Source organism: Vidua macroura, chromosome 12, assembly GCF_024509145.1.
Source record: "Vidua macroura isolate BioBank_ID:100142 chromosome 12, ASM2450914v1, whole genome shotgun sequence".
Classification (NCBI taxonomy): domain Eukaryota; kingdom Metazoa; phylum Chordata; class Aves; order Passeriformes; family Viduidae; genus Vidua; species Vidua macroura.
The window spans coordinates 22171648-22190474 of record NC_071582.1 but is presented as its reverse complement, the minus strand read 5'-3'; the positions used below and the strand labels follow the sequence as shown (position 1 = coordinate 22190474).

The 18827-nt window shown below is 64.6% G+C and overlaps 3 protein-coding genes across 8 annotated transcripts; 1 reads left to right on the top strand and 2 right to left on the bottom strand.

Moving 5' to 3' along the window:
- Nucleotides 1–63: 63 nt before the first annotated feature.
- RCCD1 (RCC1 domain containing 1) lies at nucleotides 64–5763 on the top strand. The gene is made up of 7 exons (XM_053988382.1): nucleotides 64–246; nucleotides 592–940; nucleotides 3627–3748; nucleotides 3909–4007; nucleotides 4129–4281; nucleotides 4419–4448; nucleotides 4641–5763. The coding sequence occupies exons 1-7, from the start codon at nucleotides 90–92 to the stop codon at nucleotides 4781–4783; spliced, it is 1053 nt and encodes a 350-aa protein (XP_053844357.1). The 5' UTR covers nucleotides 64–89; the 3' UTR covers nucleotides 4784–5763.
- A 6-nt stretch (nucleotides 5764–5769) lies between these two features.
- On the bottom strand, nucleotides 5770–10994 carry PRC1 (protein regulator of cytokinesis 1). Of its 3 annotated transcripts, none has more exons than XM_053988379.1 (14): nucleotides 10913–10994; nucleotides 10557–10689; nucleotides 10124–10246; nucleotides 9547–9780; nucleotides 9300–9470; nucleotides 8978–9127; nucleotides 8683–8830; nucleotides 8463–8599; nucleotides 8123–8218; nucleotides 7860–8006; nucleotides 7544–7654; nucleotides 7276–7386; nucleotides 6522–6707; nucleotides 5770–5986 (listed from the first exon to the last, which is right to left on the bottom strand). In XM_053988379.1, exons 1-14 carry the CDS (start codon nucleotides 10936–10938, stop codon nucleotides 5909–5911), a joined length of 1851 nt encoding a protein of 616 aa, XP_053844354.1. In that variant the 5' UTR covers nucleotides 10939–10994; the 3' UTR covers nucleotides 5770–5908. The 3 variants fall into 3 exon arrangements, with proteins under 3 accessions (XP_053844354.1, XP_053844356.1, XP_053844355.1); XM_053988381.1 differs by having other exon boundaries at nucleotides 6599–6707; XM_053988380.1 differs by having other exon boundaries at nucleotides 7553–7654.
- A 332-nt stretch (nucleotides 10995–11326) lies between these two features.
- On the bottom strand, nucleotides 11327–18796 carry VPS33B (VPS33B late endosome and lysosome associated). Of its 4 annotated transcripts, none has more exons than XM_053988936.1 (23): nucleotides 18656–18796; nucleotides 18457–18537; nucleotides 18316–18377; nucleotides 18175–18224; nucleotides 17959–18026; nucleotides 17696–17741; nucleotides 17288–17382; nucleotides 16882–16986; nucleotides 16477–16573; nucleotides 16301–16378; nucleotides 15565–15638; nucleotides 14633–14719; nucleotides 14466–14556; nucleotides 14211–14285; nucleotides 13854–13918; nucleotides 13734–13788; nucleotides 13609–13655; nucleotides 13076–13208; nucleotides 12736–12809; nucleotides 12110–12211; nucleotides 11859–11934; nucleotides 11677–11793; nucleotides 11327–11458 (listed from the first exon to the last, which is right to left on the bottom strand). In XM_053988936.1, the coding sequence occupies exons 1-23, from the start codon at nucleotides 18749–18751 to the stop codon at nucleotides 11379–11381; spliced, it is 1854 nt and encodes a 617-aa protein (XP_053844911.1). In that variant the 5' UTR covers nucleotides 18752–18796; the 3' UTR covers nucleotides 11327–11378. The 4 variants fall into 4 exon arrangements, with proteins under 4 accessions (XP_053844911.1, XP_053844912.1, XP_053844914.1 ...); XM_053988937.1 differs by having other exon boundaries at nucleotides 18316–18374; XM_053988939.1 differs by lacking the exon at nucleotides 11859–11934 and having other exon boundaries at nucleotides 11677–11858.
- Nucleotides 18797–18827: the final 31 nt, after the last annotated feature.

Below are 18827 nucleotides of genomic sequence, written 5' to 3'. Positions count from 1 at the left end.
GCCCGGCCTCTGTCCGTCTGTCCGTCCGTCTGTCCGCCCGCCCCTCCGCCGTCACGTCCGGTCCCTCCTCTCCCGGTGCCGCCCCAACCATGGCGGCGCCCGCCGGCGTTTGGCTCGTGTTCGGGTTCAGCCCCGAAGAGGCGGCCGGGGAGCCGGGCCCGGGCCCGGGGCCGTGGCGGCTGGAGGCGGGTCCCGAGGGGATCTCCCGCGTGTGGCCCGCCTGGAGCTACGTGGTCCTGGAGACCGGTGAGCGCCCCCGGCCCGCCCGGGGCCCCGGTCCCGTCCCTCCCGCGGGGCCAGTGCGGCCCTTGGCCGGCCCGTGCCCGCTTCCCCTTGCCGCTCCCCGGGACGGCGGGTCCCCTTCCCACCGCGCGCTGCCGCGCCGGTCTCCCCGGTTCGTCCTGTCCGCCCCTTCCCGTGTCGCCGCTTCCCCCGGGATGGGACCCCCCAGCCCTCCCCCCGGTTCCCCCGGGACGCTCCCCGCTGGTCCCCCGGTGACGTTCCCGTCCCGTCCCCCCAGACCCCCGCGCTGTCCCCGTCCCGCGCCCCGGGCTGTCGCCGGCGCCGGTCGCTGAGATGCCGCCGCGGCAGGCGCGGGGCTGGAGGTGCGGAGCGCGGGGCTGCGGCGGCGGCTGCCGGGCTGGGCCGAGGCGCTGCCGTCCGAGACGCACCTGGTGCTGCGGGGCGCGGCGGCGGCCGGCGCCTGGCGGCGGGAGGCGGCGCTGCGGGGAGCGCCGCTGGACGAGCCCGCCTGGAGCCGTTCGCTGCCGCCGGAGCCCCGCCAGCCGCTGCCGCTCCTGCCCGGCGGCTTCGCCACGCCGCGGCCGCCGTTCTTCACCGCGCTGCCGGCCGGCGTGCGGGCCCGGCGGCTGGTCCTGGGCACGGAGCACGCCCTGGCACTGGGCACCGCCGGGGAGGTCTTTAGCTGGGGCGGCGGCAGGTGAGCAGGGGCTGTGGGGACACAGGGGTGCAGGGGAGGGACGGCAGCGGGTGTTCAGGGTGTTCAGGAACTCCAGGACAAGCACTGTGCTGGTGGCATGCACGGAGAATGATGGGGATGCAGAAGGGGCAGGAGAGCGCAGAAGGGACGAGGGGGATATGGGGAGTCGTTGGGGGGAGTGCAGTGAGAGGGTGTCGGAATGGGGGTCACCTCAGGGGCTGAGCCCCCATTGGCCTGCACACGCTGCCTGGGACAGGCTATGCCTCCTGACTTTCCCATGGGGGTGGACTTGGGAATGTTAAGTTACAGCTGAGAGAAGTATTGGGGTACCAGCTGCAGGTGCCCAGTGCTCACCCACACGCTGATGGGATCTGTCCCTCACCAGAGCCAGGTCCCCCCAGCACAGGCATCCCAAATCAGGGCTGATTTGGAAGTGCTGGCCTGGCCATGCCCCTTTTCCCACTGAGTCCACCCTTGCTGGCCCCATGGGTAGCCCTGTCTCCTCTCTAGGTGCTGGGTCTCTGGCTACTGACTCTGGCCTCTGCTCTGACTTTTGGCTCCCTCAGGGCAGTCTCCGAGGACACTTGGGATGTATGACCATCAAGGTCCCTGCTCTGTCCCTGCTCCTCTGTAACTTGTCACACAACACCAGCTGGCAGCAAAGCTCTTGTGTTTCTGAACTGGAGACTGATTCCGTCAGTCTGTGACAGTTCAGTGCCAGGTCCCTCTGGTACAGCCTGTGGGAGGGCAGGGAACCCCTGGGGAAAAGCCTCCGGCCCGTGTCGCCTGCCAGCAGCTGAACTTGGGTGCCTTTAACAGCTGGGGGCACCGCTCAGTTTATTCTCACAAAGGTGTTTCTTCTTGTATTTGTTTTGGTTTAGGGTAAATTCTGGGAGGAAATTTCTGAGTGGGGTTCTTTTAGAAAGTAAATTCAAGTGGCCCCTCCCCTAAATTGGTTCAGAAAAATATTTCTTTGGAGAAAAGTGGAAAAAAATTGTTTATTTAATAAGCAAAGTATTCACAAGTATAAAAAATGAATAATATTAAACAAATAAAACATTTTACTGTTCTGAAGAGATGGCAAATTCAGAAAGCTTTTTTTGTGAGGTGAGGTTGGCTTCCTTAGTCTTCTATTGGACTGTCTGGCTCTGGAATGCAGCATCCTAGGCTTTGGGGGTTATAGGTGTGAGCTCTTGGTGTTCTTTTGGGTTTTCAGTTTAGAGTAGGTTTGAACAGTTCTAAGAAAAAGAAAAATCATAGTCTAGGGAACTTCACACCTCAGCTAGCTAAAAAAACTAACTAAAAAGCAAAGGAGAGCTTTCTCCTGCTGTCTGTTTGTGCTGCAGACAGCACAGTCTAGGAGAAGGATGTGGGGGAGTGAGTGCAGTTTTTGAAAACAAACTGTATTTTTTTTTCCCTTTCACTCTCAGAACCAGTCTTAAAAGCTCAGAACTTAATATCCAGGATAAACAGAACAATGACTGGGGATACAAGCATCATAAAGTCACTCTAGGACAGTTGTTCATTAGGGGGCTGTCTGTGTATTTGCTGCCCCAGTCAGCAGTTTTTCCCAGAAGGTGCTGGAGAGCCCAGCTGTAGGTCCCCCTGCCCTGAATCCCTGAGTTCTGCTGGTGCATGATGAGGCTTGGCCACAGGAGCAGGTTGTTCTCACCTGTGGAGTGGAAGGGCTGCTGTGTTCCTCTTTGCTACTTAGGAAAGACAAACCCAGCACTGATCACGTGTCACAGAGCTGCGTGCCCTGGCCCCGAGCCCTCCCTGTTCTCACTGCTCCAGAGTGTTTCACTCCCCAGTCCCTGCTCCAGTCCCTTGCCGAGCAAGGGAGCTTGCTGGCTCTGGGCTAGCTGGTAGCAAACACAGCTCGTGGCAAACATGACACTCAGTTTACATCAGCAGTTGCTGCTTTGCAGACACTACAGTATTTGGTCCTTCTTGCCTTCCCTTCAGAGGAAAGGTTTCTACATGTGGGGGTGTGTACCTGAGGATTAACTTTTTTGGAATTTGGTTATTCAGCACAGCTGAGAATCCTCTCACGCCTGCCTGTGCCAGTGTGTCCCGCAGTGTGACAGCTGTGCTGGCCCAGGTGCTGGCCCAGCTCACCCCTTTGGAGCCCCTCTCTTACTGCTGGCTGTGTCAGCATTACCCTCTGGTGAGGGAGTGCCCAGAACCACTTTCCTGTTGCAGCATGCCCTCAGTGTCTCTTTGCCTCAGTTCTCTGCAGATTTCCCATATGGAATGTGAAGAGCCTTTCCAGTGCCGCGCATCAGCACGGCTGTTGACATTCCTGAGCTGTCACACTGAAGCTCCCCAGAGCACCACTCTGCAGCTGAGCTGCTCCTCTCAGCCCTGCAGCTCCTGCCAGCCCCTCCTGCTTCTGCCCCATCTTTAGCAACTAAAGCTCCTGGTGCTGTGTCCCACTGCTGCCCGCCCACCCCTGGCTGTAACTCTGGGAGAGCTGGCATCGCTCTCCCACTGGCGCTTGGCTTTTCCCTCTTCCTGGGGCTGATTCTTCTGCTCAGCTGTGGTTGTTCCCTCAGCTGCTCGGGCTCTGCCAGCCTGGTGCTGGGTTGGCAGCAGCAGGAAGGGCTTGGTGGGGACTGGGCAGGAGGCACGGGAGCTGGAGGCATGGGCTGGGGACGTGTCTGTGTGTCCCTCTGTGTCCCTGCAGGCATGGGCAGCTGGGCCACGGGCTGCTGGAGTCGGAGCTGCAGCCGCGGCTGGTGGAGGCGCTGGCCGGGGTGCCCGTGCGGGCGGTGGCGGCCGGCGGGTGGCACTCGGCCGGCGTGAGCGGTAAGGGGCTGCTGTGCTGGGCCTGGGGCTGGACGCGCTGCCGGCAGCGCCCGGCGGGACCCGGCCTGGGCAGTGCGGGGTGTTGGTGTCCCTGCAGCACCCCATGCTGCCAGCGAGTTCGGCCCAGGGCTGAGCTCTGCCTTTTCCCCCCACCCCGCAGAGGCTGGAGACCTGTACGTGTGGGGCTGGAACGAGTCGGGGCAGCTGGCTCTGCCCTCCAAAGCGCTGGCAGAGGAGCGAGCGCGAGATGAGCACGCGGGTGAGTGCTGCTGGCCAGGCTGAGGGCGGCGTGGGCCGGGTTCCTGCACAGCCCCAGCAGCTCAGTGCAGGGCCAGCGCGGTGCGAGCCTGCGGGCGACGCTGCCGTCACCTCTCCTGCAGGGAGCACCAAGCCGATGCCGAGCCGGGTGCAGCTGGCTGCCGAGGATGCTGCATTCATCTCCATCCAGGCGTTCCCAGCGCTGCTGGATCTGCCACAGGACCCGGAGGTCAGCGCGGTCAGCTGTGGCTCCCGACACACAGCCGTGGTCACACGTGAGTGTCCGGCGGGGCGGGGGCACTGAGAGGTGCCAGGGCTCCCCAGGACCTGCTGGGCAGTGCCCCGGGAGCAGCGGGGGACTGTGGGGACGGAGCTGCCCGGGCACTGCCTGATGGTGCTGTCCCTGTTGCAGGAGGCGGGGAGCTCTACACCTGGGGCTGGGGTAAGTGGCACCTCTGCTTTGGGACTGTACAGCCTCCCCAGGAGCAGCTTCTGATCGCTGCTCTCTCGCCCTTGGTTCTTCTGTCGCTGTACAAGTTCCGTCTCTGCTCCATCTCTCCCTCCCTACAAACGCCAGGAGCAATTGCCCTGTGAGGCCCCAGGGCCACGTTATGCCATGACCGTGTGTCTGCAGGTAAATACGGACAGCTGGGACACGGGAACAACATCAGCTCTGACCAGGCACGCCGCGTCGAGCACCTGGTGGCCAAGGGGCTGCGGGTGGAGGAGGTGGTGTGTGGGCCCTGGACCACCTATGTACGTGTGCGGGAGCCGTGAGGGCACCGAGACCCACGGGGCGCTGCCAGAGCGGGGATGAGGGCAGGCTCTGCTCTGCAGGACCAGCTCCAGGACCACTCTGTCCTCAGGGCCAGGGCAGGCAGCCCCGCTGCGGCACAGGATGGGGCTGAGTTAGCCCACGGTGACCTGATTCACACGCTGGAGTGGGGCTGCAGCAGGGCCAGGGACACCCCGGCACGGGCTGGATGTGTTTATTAAATTCACTTCTCCGAAGGGCTGCAGTGCTGGTGCGTGAGACGCGTTCCAGCACACCCGGCTCCGTGAAGCTGTCCTGGGGCGGGCGCGGCGCGGGGCTGTGCCCGGGGTTGTGTGAACGCGGTGGTCGTTCCGGGATGTTCGGCAGAGCGGCGCCGGCACAGAACTCGGGCCGGTCCTGCTCCTTTGGGGTGCAGAGGAACTTGTGAGGGGCTGGGACACACAGCTGGAGCCGGGGACGCCCCGGCGGTATCGCGGGCCGTGCGGTACCATGGCCAGTGTGGAAAGCGGAGGAGGAGGAACGGCGGGAAGCCGGGCGCTCCGGGGCTTCGTCCCGGTCACCGTGCGGCTCTGGCAGCCGCGCCCGGCGCGGAGCGACCGCGCTCACTGCTCGGCCAATCAGAGCACAGCTGCTGCGCGCTCTAGTTTTCTTCAGCCAATCAGGATTCGGATTGGAGCTGCATTTTCAGCCAATCCGGATGCGGATTGAAAATTCAGGGAGTTTTTTTTAGCCAATCAGGAAGTGATTGGGACTGCTCCCTTTCTGGCCAATCGCCGCACGGCTGCGAGCTCTCCTTTAGCCAGTCAGGGCGTGGACTTTCAATTTATTTGGCCAATCAGGACACAGATTGGGGCTGGTGGACTTGGCCGGAAAAGCTGCGGCCCCCCCGCTCCTGATTGGCTGAGGCTCGTGGCCACGCCCCGCGGCTCTGTGTTGCCCCGCCCCTCCCACGGCTCCCCGTGAGGGGGCCCCGATCGCGCTCCGAGGCTGGGGCTGTACAAGGACTTTATTCACAACATCTAGAAATCTTTTTTAAATAAAAGCACATTTCTAAAGCAGCAACCGAGGGGAGGGGTATCCGGGAGCGGGAGGTGCTGCAGGCCCTGCGTTGCTGCCGCAGCAGGGCCTCACCACGCGGCATTGTTGGTGGTGGAGTTGAGAACGTGGGAGGCGCTTTCAAAGCTGGAAGCCTTTGAGAGTTGGCGCTGTGGAAACAAGGAAGTGGGGAAACGAGAGGGATGAGTGAAGGGAGGGGGCTGCTGCCTCACAGTTCAGTGGGGACAGAGAGAGGCAGGCCGGGCGGCCAAAAGGAGATGGAATACAAATTAGTATGGGAACTACGTAACTGGTAGCCAATTAACATCGATGCCTTTTTTTACTAAAATGTATAAAGAGTAGTGCCACACAGTGGTAAATCTCTGGCTCTCTGCTGGGAGGACAGAGGCTGTCCAGGGCGCCCCAAGGTCCCCCACCCTGAGAGAGGAAAGCAGCCCCCCTTGAGCCTCTGCCCACTCCACCCTCGGGGCTCTGCCCTGGAGCTGGCCCTGCCCGCAGCCTGTGCTCTGGGCTGCCGGCCTGGCCCCACGGCTGCTCAGGGCAGAGCCTCCAGCTCTGTTTGAAGTTGTCCGTGGGGCAGGGGCAGCCCCCGTGAGAGGCCACGGGGGGACACCGGGGGGACCCGGGGGGAGCAGAGGCCCTGTGCTGTGCAGCGGAGGGGGTGGGTTAGAAGAGGTGAATTACCGCAAACTCAGAATAGGTGCTGGCAACAGAACTAACGCTCTGGTTACGCTGGGCAGGGGCTCTGGGGGTGCACCCACCGCTCAGGGTGGTTCCGTCCAGCTGGGACACGTTCTCCTTGTTCTGCTCCCTCAGCCTGCGGCGGGGGGGCTTCGCTGCTGTGTGGGTGGGGGTCCGGGCCCGGCCGAACTGCGGGAAGAGTGCGGGGACAGTTAAGGGAGGCAGGAACTGAGCAGAGGCAGGAGAGCTGCGGCAGCTTCAGTGCCCACCGCTCTGAGGAGCCAGAGCAGTGCCGGGCTCCAGGAGCTCTCCAGACTCTGGGGTCCGATTCTGGCCCCTGAAACATACAGCACAGAATGACAGAATCCTGCAGTGATGGGGGTGGGAAGGGACTTTAAAGCCCATCCCGTTCCACCCCCCTGCCATAGGCAGGCATGCCCTCGTTAGACAAGGATGCCCAGCAGCACACACGCATCCCTCAAGCTGCAGGCTCAGCACTAAGGAACAGGTGTACTAGAGATCTGGGCTGGAGGAGGATTTTCTGGCACCCCCCTCCTCCCTCAGGTCCCAGAAACACCCCAGCAGGATGGCAGTAGCCCCACAGAGCAGACTGCAGACAAACAGGGGCTTCTGTCCCCCACGAGCTCCGCAGGGGAGGCAGTGCACCATGGGCTGACAGCAAGAGGAGCTGCAGCACCCCAGCTCACCTGTCCCTTCCAGCCCAGCCCCGGGCAGGGACTCCCCCAGGGCCCCTCACCTTCTTCCCGGAGGGTGGCAACCGAGACGTGGGCGAGTGGGAGACGGCTCCCCCGAAGGCTGAGCGGACAGTGCTGTTGGACGCGGTGCTGGCGCTGAAGGTGCCGTGGAGCTGAGGAGACAGCAGGGCACACGTCACACAGGACATCTTCCCGTGCGGCTGGAGCACCCTGAGCCCGGGCCAGGGCTGTGCTCCAGCCCAAGGCTGTGCTCCAGCCCAGGGAGAGCTCCGCTCTCAGCCCAGCCCCAGCTCTGCAGGGATATTTTACCTTGCTTACTTTGGCAGGCGTGTGGGGGCTGAGCATGCGCCGCTTGATGGGAGTCCGTGGGGCGCTGCCGTAGAGCATCTCCGCCTCCATTTCCCGGCTCTTCTTCAGGTGCTGTGGGACACACCTGCACTTACACACCTGAGCACCACGGCCGGTGCGTCTGTGTGACACTGCCCGGCACAGCCACACAGCAGGAGCTTCATCAGAGATTTACAGGTATCCAGAGCCACGTGTCGCCTCTGGCACAGCTGGCATTCTTTGGCAGGAGCCAGGGACACTCGCAGGCAGAAGCCAACATGCTCAGCTCTGCACTCACCCGCTCCTGCTTCTCCTTCTCCTTCTCTAGACGGTACTGCTGCCACTGCTCTGACACATACTCCATGAAATGCTGCCCCTTCACCAGGAAAGCTCCCTTGAACTCCTGCTCCCAGGTCTGGACCTTCCTCTCCAGCTCCTCCTGCAGCTGATCAGGACATGAGGGCAGTGTAGGGACCGCCCTGAACACAGATATCCTCACACCCAAGGATCCCTTTTTCTGTGTCAGTGGGACCACAGGTCCTTCCCCAGGGCTGGACCTACCCTAGACAGTGTCTTCTGCAGCTTTGCTCGCTGCTTCTCCTCCTTCAGAAGGTTTCCTCCTCGATTGGTGAAGCGACTGGGGTCACTTGCTTTACTCTGGTAAAGAAGGAGGGTCAGGAGAGACACAAGAACACCACCCAATCCCCTCAACCACACGTGGTGGAGGCCCCAGAGGAGCCAGCCCTGCGCAAACACCCCCAGTGCTCAAAACACAGCACCTCATCCCTGCACTGGCCCACCATGACTTCCCAGTGGCTCCCTGCTCCTTCCCAGAGTGCTCTCCCACGAGAGCAGAGGTACACACTGACCCGTGACCCCACATGCCCTGCCTGGACAATACCTCCAGCTCCAGGAACAGCTTCCAGTTCTCCTCCCACTTCTGAACAGCCTCAAACAGATCTTTGTGTGTTTCATAGTAGATCTTCATCTTGCCCACCTCAGCGTCATGCAGCTCGAGCAGGGTCTCTGTGTAATCCTCTGGAAGGGCACAGCAGCCAGGTCAGGGGGCTGCTGGAACCCCTGGATCCCTCCCCAGACCTGCCTGGCCAGCCAGCACCCACCATCATAGAAGGGGCTGAACCTTTCCCTCTGCTCCTGGCTGTAGAAGCATTTGTCCCAGTAGTCAGCCAGCTCTGCCCGGATTGCGTGGATGACGGATTTCATGTTCTGCAGCTTCAGCTCCTCCAGACGGTCCACTTCCTGCTGCAACTGCCCCGGGACCAGAGCACAGGTCAGGGAGGAAGAGGGGGAGAACAGGGAGCACCAGCCTCCAGCTCCTCCCTCCACGCAGGCAGAATGAGATCCCCGGAGCTGCTGCCCCCAGCCCTCCCCCCGTGAGCACAGCAGGGCTCTTACAGCTCTCCTAGTGCGGACTCTGGACCCGGCCAGGTGCACGGCCGAGGACTCTCTCTCCTCCTCGGGGATCTGCAGCCTTTCCCAGAGCGCGAGGATCCTGGCGCGCAGCTCCGCGCACACCGCCTCGTTCAGGGCCCGCCGGGCTTCCAGCTGCGCGAGGGGGAGCGGGGATCAGCACAGCCCGTGGCCCTGCCGTGCCTGCGGAGCCACGCGCCCGCACGCGAGAGCTCCTCAGAGCCCCGGAAGGTGTTCCCACGCACAGCCTCGCCAGGACCTAGGCTGCTCTTGCATTGCCTCAACACTGCCCCAGGGCTCAACGCACCTCCTGCAGCAGGGTCTGGAGGGCCACGATGTTGTCCTTGGACAGGCAGAACGCCTCCTCGTCCTCACACACCACGTCCCGCTCAAAGCTGGTGTCCGGGGTGTGGTCCAGCTCCTCCATGAGCAGAATGATCTGACGCTTGTTGGTGACAAATTCTTCCCGCCTTTCCTCCTGGGGGCGAGGGCAGTGTCAGGAACCAGGGGCCCCTCGTGGGCCCCTCTGCGCCCCCCTCGCCCTCCAGGCTCACCTTCAGGGTGTTGAGGGAGGCCACGTGGCGCCGGTAGCGGTCGAGGTCCTCCAGGCTGGGCACGCTGCCGGCGTCGATGGAGAACAGAGCTGTGCACAGGATGTCACACAGGGCTCGGTCCTGTTCCTGCAGGGCCTTCAGCTCCTGCTTCCGGTCCCGCTTCTGCTTCTGCAGCACCTCCACACACGTGCGCAGGTTCTTCTCCATCTGCAGGATGGTGCTTTCCTCCTCTGTCTGCAAGAGGCCAGAAATCAGCTCTGTTCCAGACTTCTCCCACACCTGGCTCATGCTTCAGGTTTTTATACAAAGACCGGGGCTGCCAGGCCTGGGTCTGAGTGAGATGCTCCTCAGGAAGGTGCATGAACACCAGCAACGTGCAAAACATGCTGCTGGAGAGCACCACACAGCCACCTACCAATGCTCCTGTGAGGAGCCGCAAAGCCTTGGCTCTACCAAGCACCCCGAAAAGCAGTTTGGAACAGATATTTGCCTTCTAAGCTCTGGCCTCTTGGGACACCCAGGCAGAGGCCAGGCAGCAGCAGTGCTGCCAGGAGGACCCCAGGATTCCACGCCTCACCTCAAAGGGGCCCAGCTGGAGCTCCCTGCACAGGGTGTCCAGCTCCTTCCGACACAGGGCGATGCTCTTCAGCAGGCGCTCCTTCAGGCTTTCCTCCTCCGCCACCATCATGTCCAGGAGGCTCTGCAGCACAGGTGCGGTCAGAGGCAGGGCGTGAGAACGGAGAGCGGGCAGGGCAGCGGGACCATCGCCGGAGACCCACGGCTGGGCCCGAGCGAGGTGCGGGCAGCCCAGCAGCACGGGGCTGCACAGGGCGAGGGCAGAGCCGCGCTAACAGCCGGGCAGGGACCCCCGGTGCTCCCCGCAGACCCGGCCCCGTCCTGGAGCCCCGAGAGAGCGGTGCTGGGCGGGCTCACCCCGCGCCGCTCGGGGGCCGGGCTGCCGCTGCAGCAGGTGCGCGGCCCAACAGAAGAACCGGCGACCCCGCCCTCACCTTGATGTGCTTCCTGACCACGTCCGTGCGCTCCAGGCGCTGCTCCTCGGGAATGCCGATCTCCTCCCAGATGTCCCGCAGCGCCGCCATGGCCCGGTTCAGGCAGGACACGGCCTCGGCCGCCAGCACCTCGCTGGGCACCGCGGGCCGTCAGCGGCACGGACGGGCCCGGCGCCCGAGAGCCCCCGCAGCCACCGCCCGTCCCGCCGGGAGCTCCCGCCCCGGCTCGCGGCGCTCCCGCCCGGCCGTGCCCGCAGCCCCCGTTCCGGTTCCGGTTCCCGGTCCCGCTGTCGCCCCGGTCCCCCCCGTTCCCGGTTCCTCTCCCGTTCCCGGTCCCGGTCCCCCCGGTCCCGCACCTCTTCCTCGTCGCTCCGCGCTCCATCGCCGCCGCTCCGCCGATTCGAACTCCCCCCGGCCGCGCTGATTGGCTGCCGCGCCCCCGCGGCCCCGCCCACAACCGCCAACCGGGCCGCGCCCCCGCCCCGCCCCAAGCCGCCCCCAGCCAATGGTCGCGCAGAGCCGTGGGCGCTCCCAGCCAATCCGGAGCGAGGCCGCCGCCGCGTCCTGCGCGGGTAACGGCGCCCCCGCGCGCCCGCCATTCGGCAGCGCGCCGTGACCGCGCCCCGGGCGGGGCCCGCGCGCCCCCGCGAGCGCCTGCGCGCCCCCGCGCCGCGGCTCCCGCCGGGCCCGCCCCGGGCCCGCCCGCCCCGGTTTCGGCGGGGTCGCGCCCCCTCCGGCGCCCAGCCGCACACACACAGGCCCAGGCCGGGTCGTTGTCAGCAGAGATCTTTACTGGCGGGCTTCCCTCGGCCCCGCCGGGGCTCAGGCCTTGGCCTCGATCATGGCCTCCATCATGCGGGCGCTGTTGGTGATGGCCGTGGTCAGGAAGATGAACTTGCACCCTGCGGGGAAGGCCCGTCGGTGCCCCGGCAGCGCTGCGGGGCAGCACCGGCGCTGCCAGCGCGTCCCCGCACTTTCAGCAGGACAGCCGAGGGCCTTGGCCGAGGGCCTTGGCCTCCCCACGGGCTCCGGCCGGCGCGGGTCGCTGAGCCCAGAGCCCAGAGCCCGCCTGGCTGCGTGGGCTCCTGCCTGCTCCCCACCCTTCCCAGGCCACTCCTACCTCTCTCCTTGCCCAGGAAGCGCAGGGCCGCAATTTCAGAGAAGGTGCAGCCCCCCAGGAAGACGGCGAGGACAACACGCTGGGACTCCCAGGCGGGGTTGTCCTCCGCAGCGCTGTCTGGATGGGGAAGAGCGCTGTAGGCCGTGCCGGCTGCCAGCCCCGCCGCCCCGGCCCCCCCGTACCTGAGACAGAGAACTCGTTGCCGTTGAGCAGCCGCACGACCTCCTCCAGGCCCTGCCAGCCGCGGCGCTCCAGCACCTGAGGCACGGGCAGCGCAGCAGGGTCGGGCGGGCGCCGGGCACTGCTCAGGGCGCTCGGAGCAGGTGGCCACCATCAGCCCCCGCCCTGGGCACCGGGACCCCTGCTGGGCTCCCCAGAAGGAGGCAGGGGCTGGGGGATGTGCCCGGCTCTCTCCCATGGCACATGGGCTCACCTGCTCGATGATCTTGCAGCTCAGGGGCACGTAGGACCCGCCAAAAACGTACGCCATGTCCCGAGGCATTTTGAGGTCATACTCACCATCCAGCCGAGGGATCTGCGGGGACAGGGGACACCAAGGGTACAGGACCAGGCTGCCTGGGGCCTCACTGCCCCTCAGAGGTGCAGGGGTGAGGAGAGACAGACACGTGGAGCACGGCTCTGTCCCCACCTCCTGCCCCACCATGCCAGAGCCAGCATCACATGGCCTGGGTGGGCTTTGCAGCAGGGGCCAGGGACAGAAATGTCCCTGAAATGTCCCAGAAACGTCACCTTGCCAGCACCCTAGGACCTCTGCCTCAGGACGGAGGACACAGGGCTGCCTGCCCAGTGCCACGGCTGTGTCTGAAGGGCCAAGGAAAGCCCCGGCGCTGCAGCACACTCCCAGGGCGCAGGGCCAGGGCACAGTGGGAAGCTGGCAGTGGCCCCCAGCCCCGAGGAGAAGCCCGCAGGCTGCCTGGAGCAGCTGCAGCAGCTCTGGCCCTGAGCTGTGTCCCCCTGAGGTGCCAAGCCTGCAGCCTGGGCACGGGCTAGCAGAGCTCTCTGGGCACTGGGGCCAGCCAGCACCCCTTGAGGACGTACCAACCCCAGCTTCTTGCTTATGGCTCGGAAATTACTCTTCCTGGCCAAAGAATTGAATGCATCTGTGATCTTTCCTGGAAAACACAGCGAGGAGAAACATCTTAAGAGGCTCTGTGTGCATCCCAGCCCAGGCAGGCCCAGGCAGGCAGAGGTGTGCAGAGCTGTGTGCTCTGGAGAATGGCCGTGGTGGCTGCCAGCCCTGGTGCCCCCACGGCAGAGCCCACCGCCCTGCCTGCAGCACCATTGCTGGGGACACGCTTGCCACGTGCTTCCAGCCACGTCTGGGCCAGCAGCTCCCCTTCCCAGGCTCCCAGGGACGTGGGGCAGGGGGCTGGCTCACCCGCAGCACGGTCTGTCACCAGCTTGCTGACTTTGCTCTCCACGGCTGTCAGGGTCTCCCCAGCTGACTGCTCGGTCAGCAGCCCGATGCGCTTGAGGTTGTGGAAGGTCAGCAGGTGCTCGGGCCCGTAGCTCTGTGAACAGGGCAGCAGCATCAGCGTGGGCCCCGTCTGCAGCACGGGGAGCAGACAGGCTGTCCCCTCTGCGGCCAGGCACAGGCTGCTCAGAGCCCCCCAGCAAGCACAGGGCAGGGGCAGGCGGAGCCTGGGGCTCAGCAGGGCCTGTCCTGCACAGACAGCCTCAGCCCAGGTGTGCTGGGGCTCAGCAGGGCCTGTCCTGCACAGACAGCCTCAGCCCAGGTGTGCTGGGGCTCAGCAGGGCCTGTCCTGCAGACAGCCCAGGTGTGCTGGGGCTCAGCAGGGCCGTGCAGGCAGGGCCCAGCCCCAGGAGTGCTGCTGCCCATGGCCTCGTGGCCAGAAGCACAGGACCCCACCCGACACAGCTCCTGCCCGGCAGCGACTCCCGGGCCCTCACCTGCAGGTACTGGGTTTTCAGGGAGCGGTAGTCCTTGGGGATGAGCCCTGTGGGGAGCACCAGGTGAGCCCCGTGCCCGGGCTGGGGCTCGGTGGCCCTGCTGGCCCAGCAGAGCGGGCACTCACCATTTTCTGTGATGGACAGGAGGCACATGAGGCGCAGGCTCTCGACGGGGGACACCTGTGGGGAGCGGGGGTCAGCGGGGCAGCACGGGGCGGCTGCAGCAGGCACCCCCCTGCTCTCACCTGCCGGTCAATGTGCTCTTCGATGAAGCTGGTGCTCTCACGGATGTCAAAGCCCTCCAGCAGTGCTGTGGCAGGGGCACAGACAGTATCACCCCAGGGCTTTTGCCAGGCCACTGAGCTGAGCTCTGGGCTCCCCTGCCCTCCCAACACCCCAGGGAATGGGGCCCCCACCCCACCACACGTTCCCTCTCAGAGAGTGCAGCCTGACCCTACTTGGGATCTTGAGACAACCCAAGAAGAGACTGGGAGGATGTGGCCACACAGGGAACACCCAGGCATGAGGCTGCCTGGGGCTGGGGCAAGCGAGGCCGTGGGTCAGACTGGGGCAGGGGTAGGCACAGATGGAGCAGCACTCACAGTGTTCAGCCTTGATGGTCTCTTGGAAGTCCTGCTTGGTTTTCTTTTTCATGATCGACTCACAGGCACCGATATCTACACAGCCAAGAGACAGAGAAGCTTTGGAGGGGAAAGGGCTCTGCAGGCACTGTTAGCACACGCCAACAGCCCCTGCCCTGCCCTGCTGGGCACATCCAGGGCCCCCAAGCCCCTGCTTTCCCCGCAGCTCCAGCACTTGTGGTGCAGCCGAGGGACCCCCTCCCCTCAGGTTCCTACGCAGGCTCAGCAGGCGATGCTCCTGCTTCAGTCCCTTCAGCTCCTGGGACACGAAGTCCTTCATCTGCTTGATGTCCATGCCCCGGCGCCGCTGCGGGAGGGAGAGCACGGCGCTGGTGGCCAGGCTGCCAGGGACGGCGCCGCACGCCTGCCAGGGCAGCACTCACGTCGTACTGTGCCTGCAGGCTCCGCGACTTCTGGCTCAGGAAGCCAAACACGCTGGAGAAGTGCTCGTTCCGAATCTGGCTGAACACCTGTGGAAGCACCACAGCTGCCAGGGCCCGGCCGGCTGCAGCCTGGAGACACAGAGCCCAGGGCCAACGCTCCGCACAGCACGCTGGCCACGTGCCACCCGCGCCCCAAAACCCTGGCTGGCAGCACAGCAGCCTGTGTCAGTGTGTCCCTCTGACCCAGGCCACACCACCATCTGAGCAATGAACAGCACCTGGGTCCTCCCCAGCTTAGCAGAAACACTCTCTCTTCCTAGGAACTAGTCCTGTCTAACCAGCTCCTGTGTTTTAATGAACAGCCTGGGAAACTTACTTTTGTAACCTGAATAAAAACCCAAGTGGAGTAATATTTTCATTGTCAAATTCCATAGTAAAATACAGCCTGAATTGTGGCCAGCATGGAAAATTACTATGAACCCCGTGACTCAACAGGAGGGTCTTCTGTATTCCTTCCTATCCTTTTGATTCCCCCCTCATTCCCCACCTCTGCCTCCACGTAGATATTTTTGGGTTGATTTTCATTTGGATTCATTGATTTATAATTTTCTTTTACTTTTTATCCGTGTGCTTTAACCATTTAGAACTTTGCCAACAAATTTTGTCATGCTGCGGTTTTTATATGAAACCTGTTTTTGCGGATGCCTTTGCTGGGGATTCCTTTAGTGACCTTAAAACGTCCATTTGTGACACAGCCCTGCATGCAGGGACTCTGGAGGGTCAGAAGCAGAGCTGCACCAGGTTTCTCTGGTCTCTGTGCCTGAGCCCATGCTCCGAGCAGCCCCGAGCCACTCCTGCTCAAGCTTGGGGGGGGAATGGTCCACTCTGCCTCCTCCCACCAAGGGGACTCCCCGAGGCTTGTGAGGACTCACTTTGTCCTGGGAATTGAGCAGCACTTTAATACTCTTGTCGGAAGAGGTGACATCTGGCCCAAAATCCACACTGCCTGCAGGGAAAAGCGAAGAGCTGCTTTGGCCCAGACATAGCAACATTCCCACGTGCACGAGCCTCGCTCTAAGAGGCAGCAGAGACGGGGGATGCCAGCCCAGTCTCCTGGTCAAAGTGAGGACTCTCCCTGTGGATGACCTCCAGCAGCACCCCACACTGGGACTGTCCCTGTGGGAGCAGCACGGTGCCTGACCATGCCAGGCACAAACCCTGCAGAGGCTGGACAGGTGAGTGCAGAGCCCTGCACTGCCCCACTGTGAGTGCAGAGCCTGCAGTGCCCTGAGCTGTGAGTGCAGAGCCCTGAGCTGTGAGTGCAGAGCCCTGCACTGCCCCACTGTGAGTGCAGAGCTCTGAGCTGCCCTGAGCTGCGAGTGCAGAGCTCTGAGCTGTGAGTGTAGAGCCCTGAGCTGTGAGTGCAGAGCCCTGAGCTGTGAGTGCAGAGCTCGGAGCTGTGAGTGTAGAGCTCTGAGCTGCTCCACTGTGAGTGCAGAGCCCCGCGCTGTGAGCTCAGCCCCGCGCTGTGAGCTCAGCCCCACGCTCTGAGCTCAGCCCCACGCTCTGAGCTCAGCCCCGCGCTGTGAGCTCAGCCCCGCGCTCTGAGCTCAGCCCCACGCTGTGAGCTCAGCCCCGCGCTGCCGCTGCCCTCCCCGAGTCACGTACCACACTTGATGCGGAAGGTGTCGTCCACGAGCCCCTCGTAGACCACTTGTGAGCAGAGCGCTGTCACGTAGTCGGTGTCTGCGGGGAGAGCCAGGCTGCCCTCCCGCTCCTCCTGCCGCCCCACACAGCTTTCCCTGCCCAAACGCGGCCCTGGCCGCCGCCCTTGCCTCGCCCACCTCTGTCCATGAGGAAGACGTGTCCAATCTCAGGCTTCCTGCCCTGGCCTTCGCTCTCGCTCTCTTCCTCCAAGTCCCGCCACAGCTCGTAGCTCATCTGTGAGGGGCAGAGGGTGCCAGGGCGGGGAGCAGCCCCAGGCTCCCACCAAGGGCCCTGGCATGCAGCGGGGCTGACAGCCAAGGCCAGGCACAAACGCTCCCTGCCTCAGGGCTCGGGGGGCTCCACCACACCCCAGCGGGCAGCGGCCGCCCCTCCGCTGCCCACCTTGGCGTAGGGGACCCCCCAAAAGCCTGCCCAGGGGGAGGCACGGCGCAGCGACACCTCTGCGCTGCCACGTGGCTGATGGGCTCCGGGTCCCTGCGAGCCCTGACGGGCACCCGGGGGACCCCAGGTGCCAGCCACACCTTGGCACAGCGGCCGATGCCGTAGGTCCTCCCAAAGGGGCCGTAAAGGGAGCTCAGCAACTGCAGGGCTCTGGCGACGGGGTTGATCCAACGGTGATCTCCCTCCTGCGGGACGAGGGAGCGCGTGTGGGCAGCTGGCTGGCAAGGACTGCCACGGCAGGGCTGGGCTGGGCACGGAGCTGGGAGCACACGACGGGAACCGCCCCAAAGCCGCTCGGCCAGGCCAGAGGGGCCAGCTCGGGGCCGAGCCCCCGCTGCCCCACAGCGGCTGCCCCTGGGGAGTGGACGGGCCCGTGGTGCAGACTGAGGGCCGAGCAGGGCGCCACACACCTCCTCTCTGAACAGCGCCTTGTCCCCAGCCCAGTGAGGCACAGGGGACAGGATGGGCTGTCACCCCACCACTGACCAGAAAGTAGTCGCGGAAGAACTCGGGCAGCTCCATGCTGATGATGTCTTCATCCAGGGGCAGCAGGTAGAAGGACCATTCATCGCAGGTGACATCTGTCAGGACAGGGATAGGGACAGTTATGCGGCCCTGGGCAGGAAGAGCCCCAGGAATCACAGAAGCCCCAAAACAGGGCCTGTGGAGCTTCGGACAGGATGGGTGGCAGGACCCTCTCTCCTCTCCTCGGCCAGAAGAGAGGGGCCGGTGCTGTGTGGGCACAAATCCGCCTGCAGGCCTGCAGCCAGCCTGCAGAGAAGCTGTGTGCCCTGCCTGCCCTCCTGCCCCTGCCCACACGGGGATCCCAGCACTGGGATTTAACTGGGATCTTGCAGTGTCAGCTACCCCGAGCCAGCACTGCAGCCCACTCACCACCAAAGACCCCTTCTTCCTCCAGCACCATCTCGCAAGCATAGAACTGGAAGGGAAGGGGAGACCCTCAGGGCCAGGCAGGCTCTGAGCAGGAAAAGCTCTGGGGGGGCCCAGCGCCTCCCCAGGTGTCACAACACGGGTTTACTTAAACATTTCTGGGTGACAAACGAACAATTTTTGTGCCTGTAGAAAGGGTGGAAGGTGCAAAGGCTGGGCAGGCACAGAGTGACAGGGGAATGGGCAGCACCGTGGGTGCCACTGACCTTCTGGGGGCTGAAGATGATTTTGTACTTCCTGCTCCTCCCCGACATCTTGTCAGCGTTGACAATATCTGTGGACACCCCGCAGAGCCCCTGCACAGCTGCCCACCCGCCAGGCACGGCTCCCCTCGGCTCCCCTGGGCTCGCAGAGCCCGCTCGCCCCAGCCGGAGCGGGGCCGGCCCGGAGCCCCCCAGGCCGGGCCGAGGGGCCGCACTCACCGGCGATGAACCTCATGGTCCGGACCCGCGGCCGCACCAGGAAGCAGAACCTGCGGCACGGAGGGGCCGCTCGAACCGGTCCGCGCCGCAGGGCCCGCTCTGCCCGGCCCTGCCGGGGCGGCCCGCCCGCGGGGCACTCACTGGTCGCTGGCGCCGGGGCCCGGCCGGCTCTCCACCTTGTACAGCTTGTCCACGTCGTGCTGCTGCGGGCACAGGGCGCGGGGTCGGCGCGGGCGGCGGCGGCGGCGGCGGGCAGGGCCGGCCCGAGCGGACCCGCGGTACCTTCAGGATGGACACGTTGGCGATGCGGTCCAGGGGGCTCATCAGGTCGGCCTCGATGAACAGGTCCTTCTTCCCGGGGAGCTGCGGGCAGGCGGGCATGGGCGAGCCGGGCCCCTCCCGCGCCCGGCGCCGGTGCCGATCCCGCCGCCTCCCCGCGCCCGCCCCGCTGCGCGATGCCCGCCCCGGGCGGCCCCCGGACCTGCTCCAGCAGGTAGACGAGCTGGTCTCGCGCCAGCCGCTTCAGGATCCCGAAGTCCGGCGGCTCGGGCGCGTCGCGCCGCCCGGCGAGCGCCATGGCGGGGGCCGGCTCGGCACCGGAACGCCCGGGCGCGGGCGCGGCGCGGCCGGAACCCGGCGGCGGCGGAACCGCG

What these genes read in the sequence shown, in the direction of transcription:
- RCCD1 (XM_053988382.1), top strand. Translation starts at nt 90, where the DNA reads ATGGCGGCGCCCGCCGGCGTTTGGCTCGTGTTCGGGTTCAGCCCCGAA. An exon ending in TTTAGCTGGGGCGGCGGCAG is followed by an intron (nt 941 to 3,626) that starts GTGAGCAGGGGC and finishes GTGTCCCTGCAG; the next exon opens with GCATGGGCAGCTGGGCCACG. An exon ending in GCTCTACACCTGGGGCTGGG is followed by an intron (nt 4,449 to 4,640) that starts GTAAGTGGCACC and finishes GTGTGTCTGCAG; the next exon opens with GTAAATACGGACAGCTGGGA.
- PRC1 (XM_053988379.1), bottom strand. Translation starts at nt 10,938, where the DNA reads ATGGAGCGCGGAGCGACGAGGAAGAG. An exon ending in CCTCCCTCAACACCCTGAAG is followed by an intron (nt 9,471 to 9,546) that starts GTGAGCCTGGAG and finishes CCTCGCCCCCAG; the next exon opens with GAGGAAAGGCGGGAAGAATT. An exon ending in TGCCACCCTCCGGGAAGAAG is followed by an intron (nt 6,708 to 7,275) that starts GTGAGGGGCCCT and finishes CTCTTCCCGCAG; the next exon opens with TTCGGCCGGGCCCGGACCCC.
- VPS33B (XM_053988936.1), bottom strand. Translation starts at nt 18,751, where the DNA reads ATGGCGCTCGCCGGGCGGCGCGACGCGCCCGAGCCGCCGGACTTCGGG. An exon ending in TCTTCCGCGACTACTTTCTG is followed by an intron (nt 16,987 to 17,287) that starts GTCAGTGGTGGG and finishes CTCGTCCCGCAG; the next exon opens with GAGGGAGATCACCGTTGGAT. An exon ending in GGTGACAGACCGTGCTGCGG is followed by an intron (nt 12,810 to 13,075) that starts GTGAGCCAGCCC and finishes TGTGTTTTCCAG; the next exon opens with GAAAGATCACAGATGCATTC.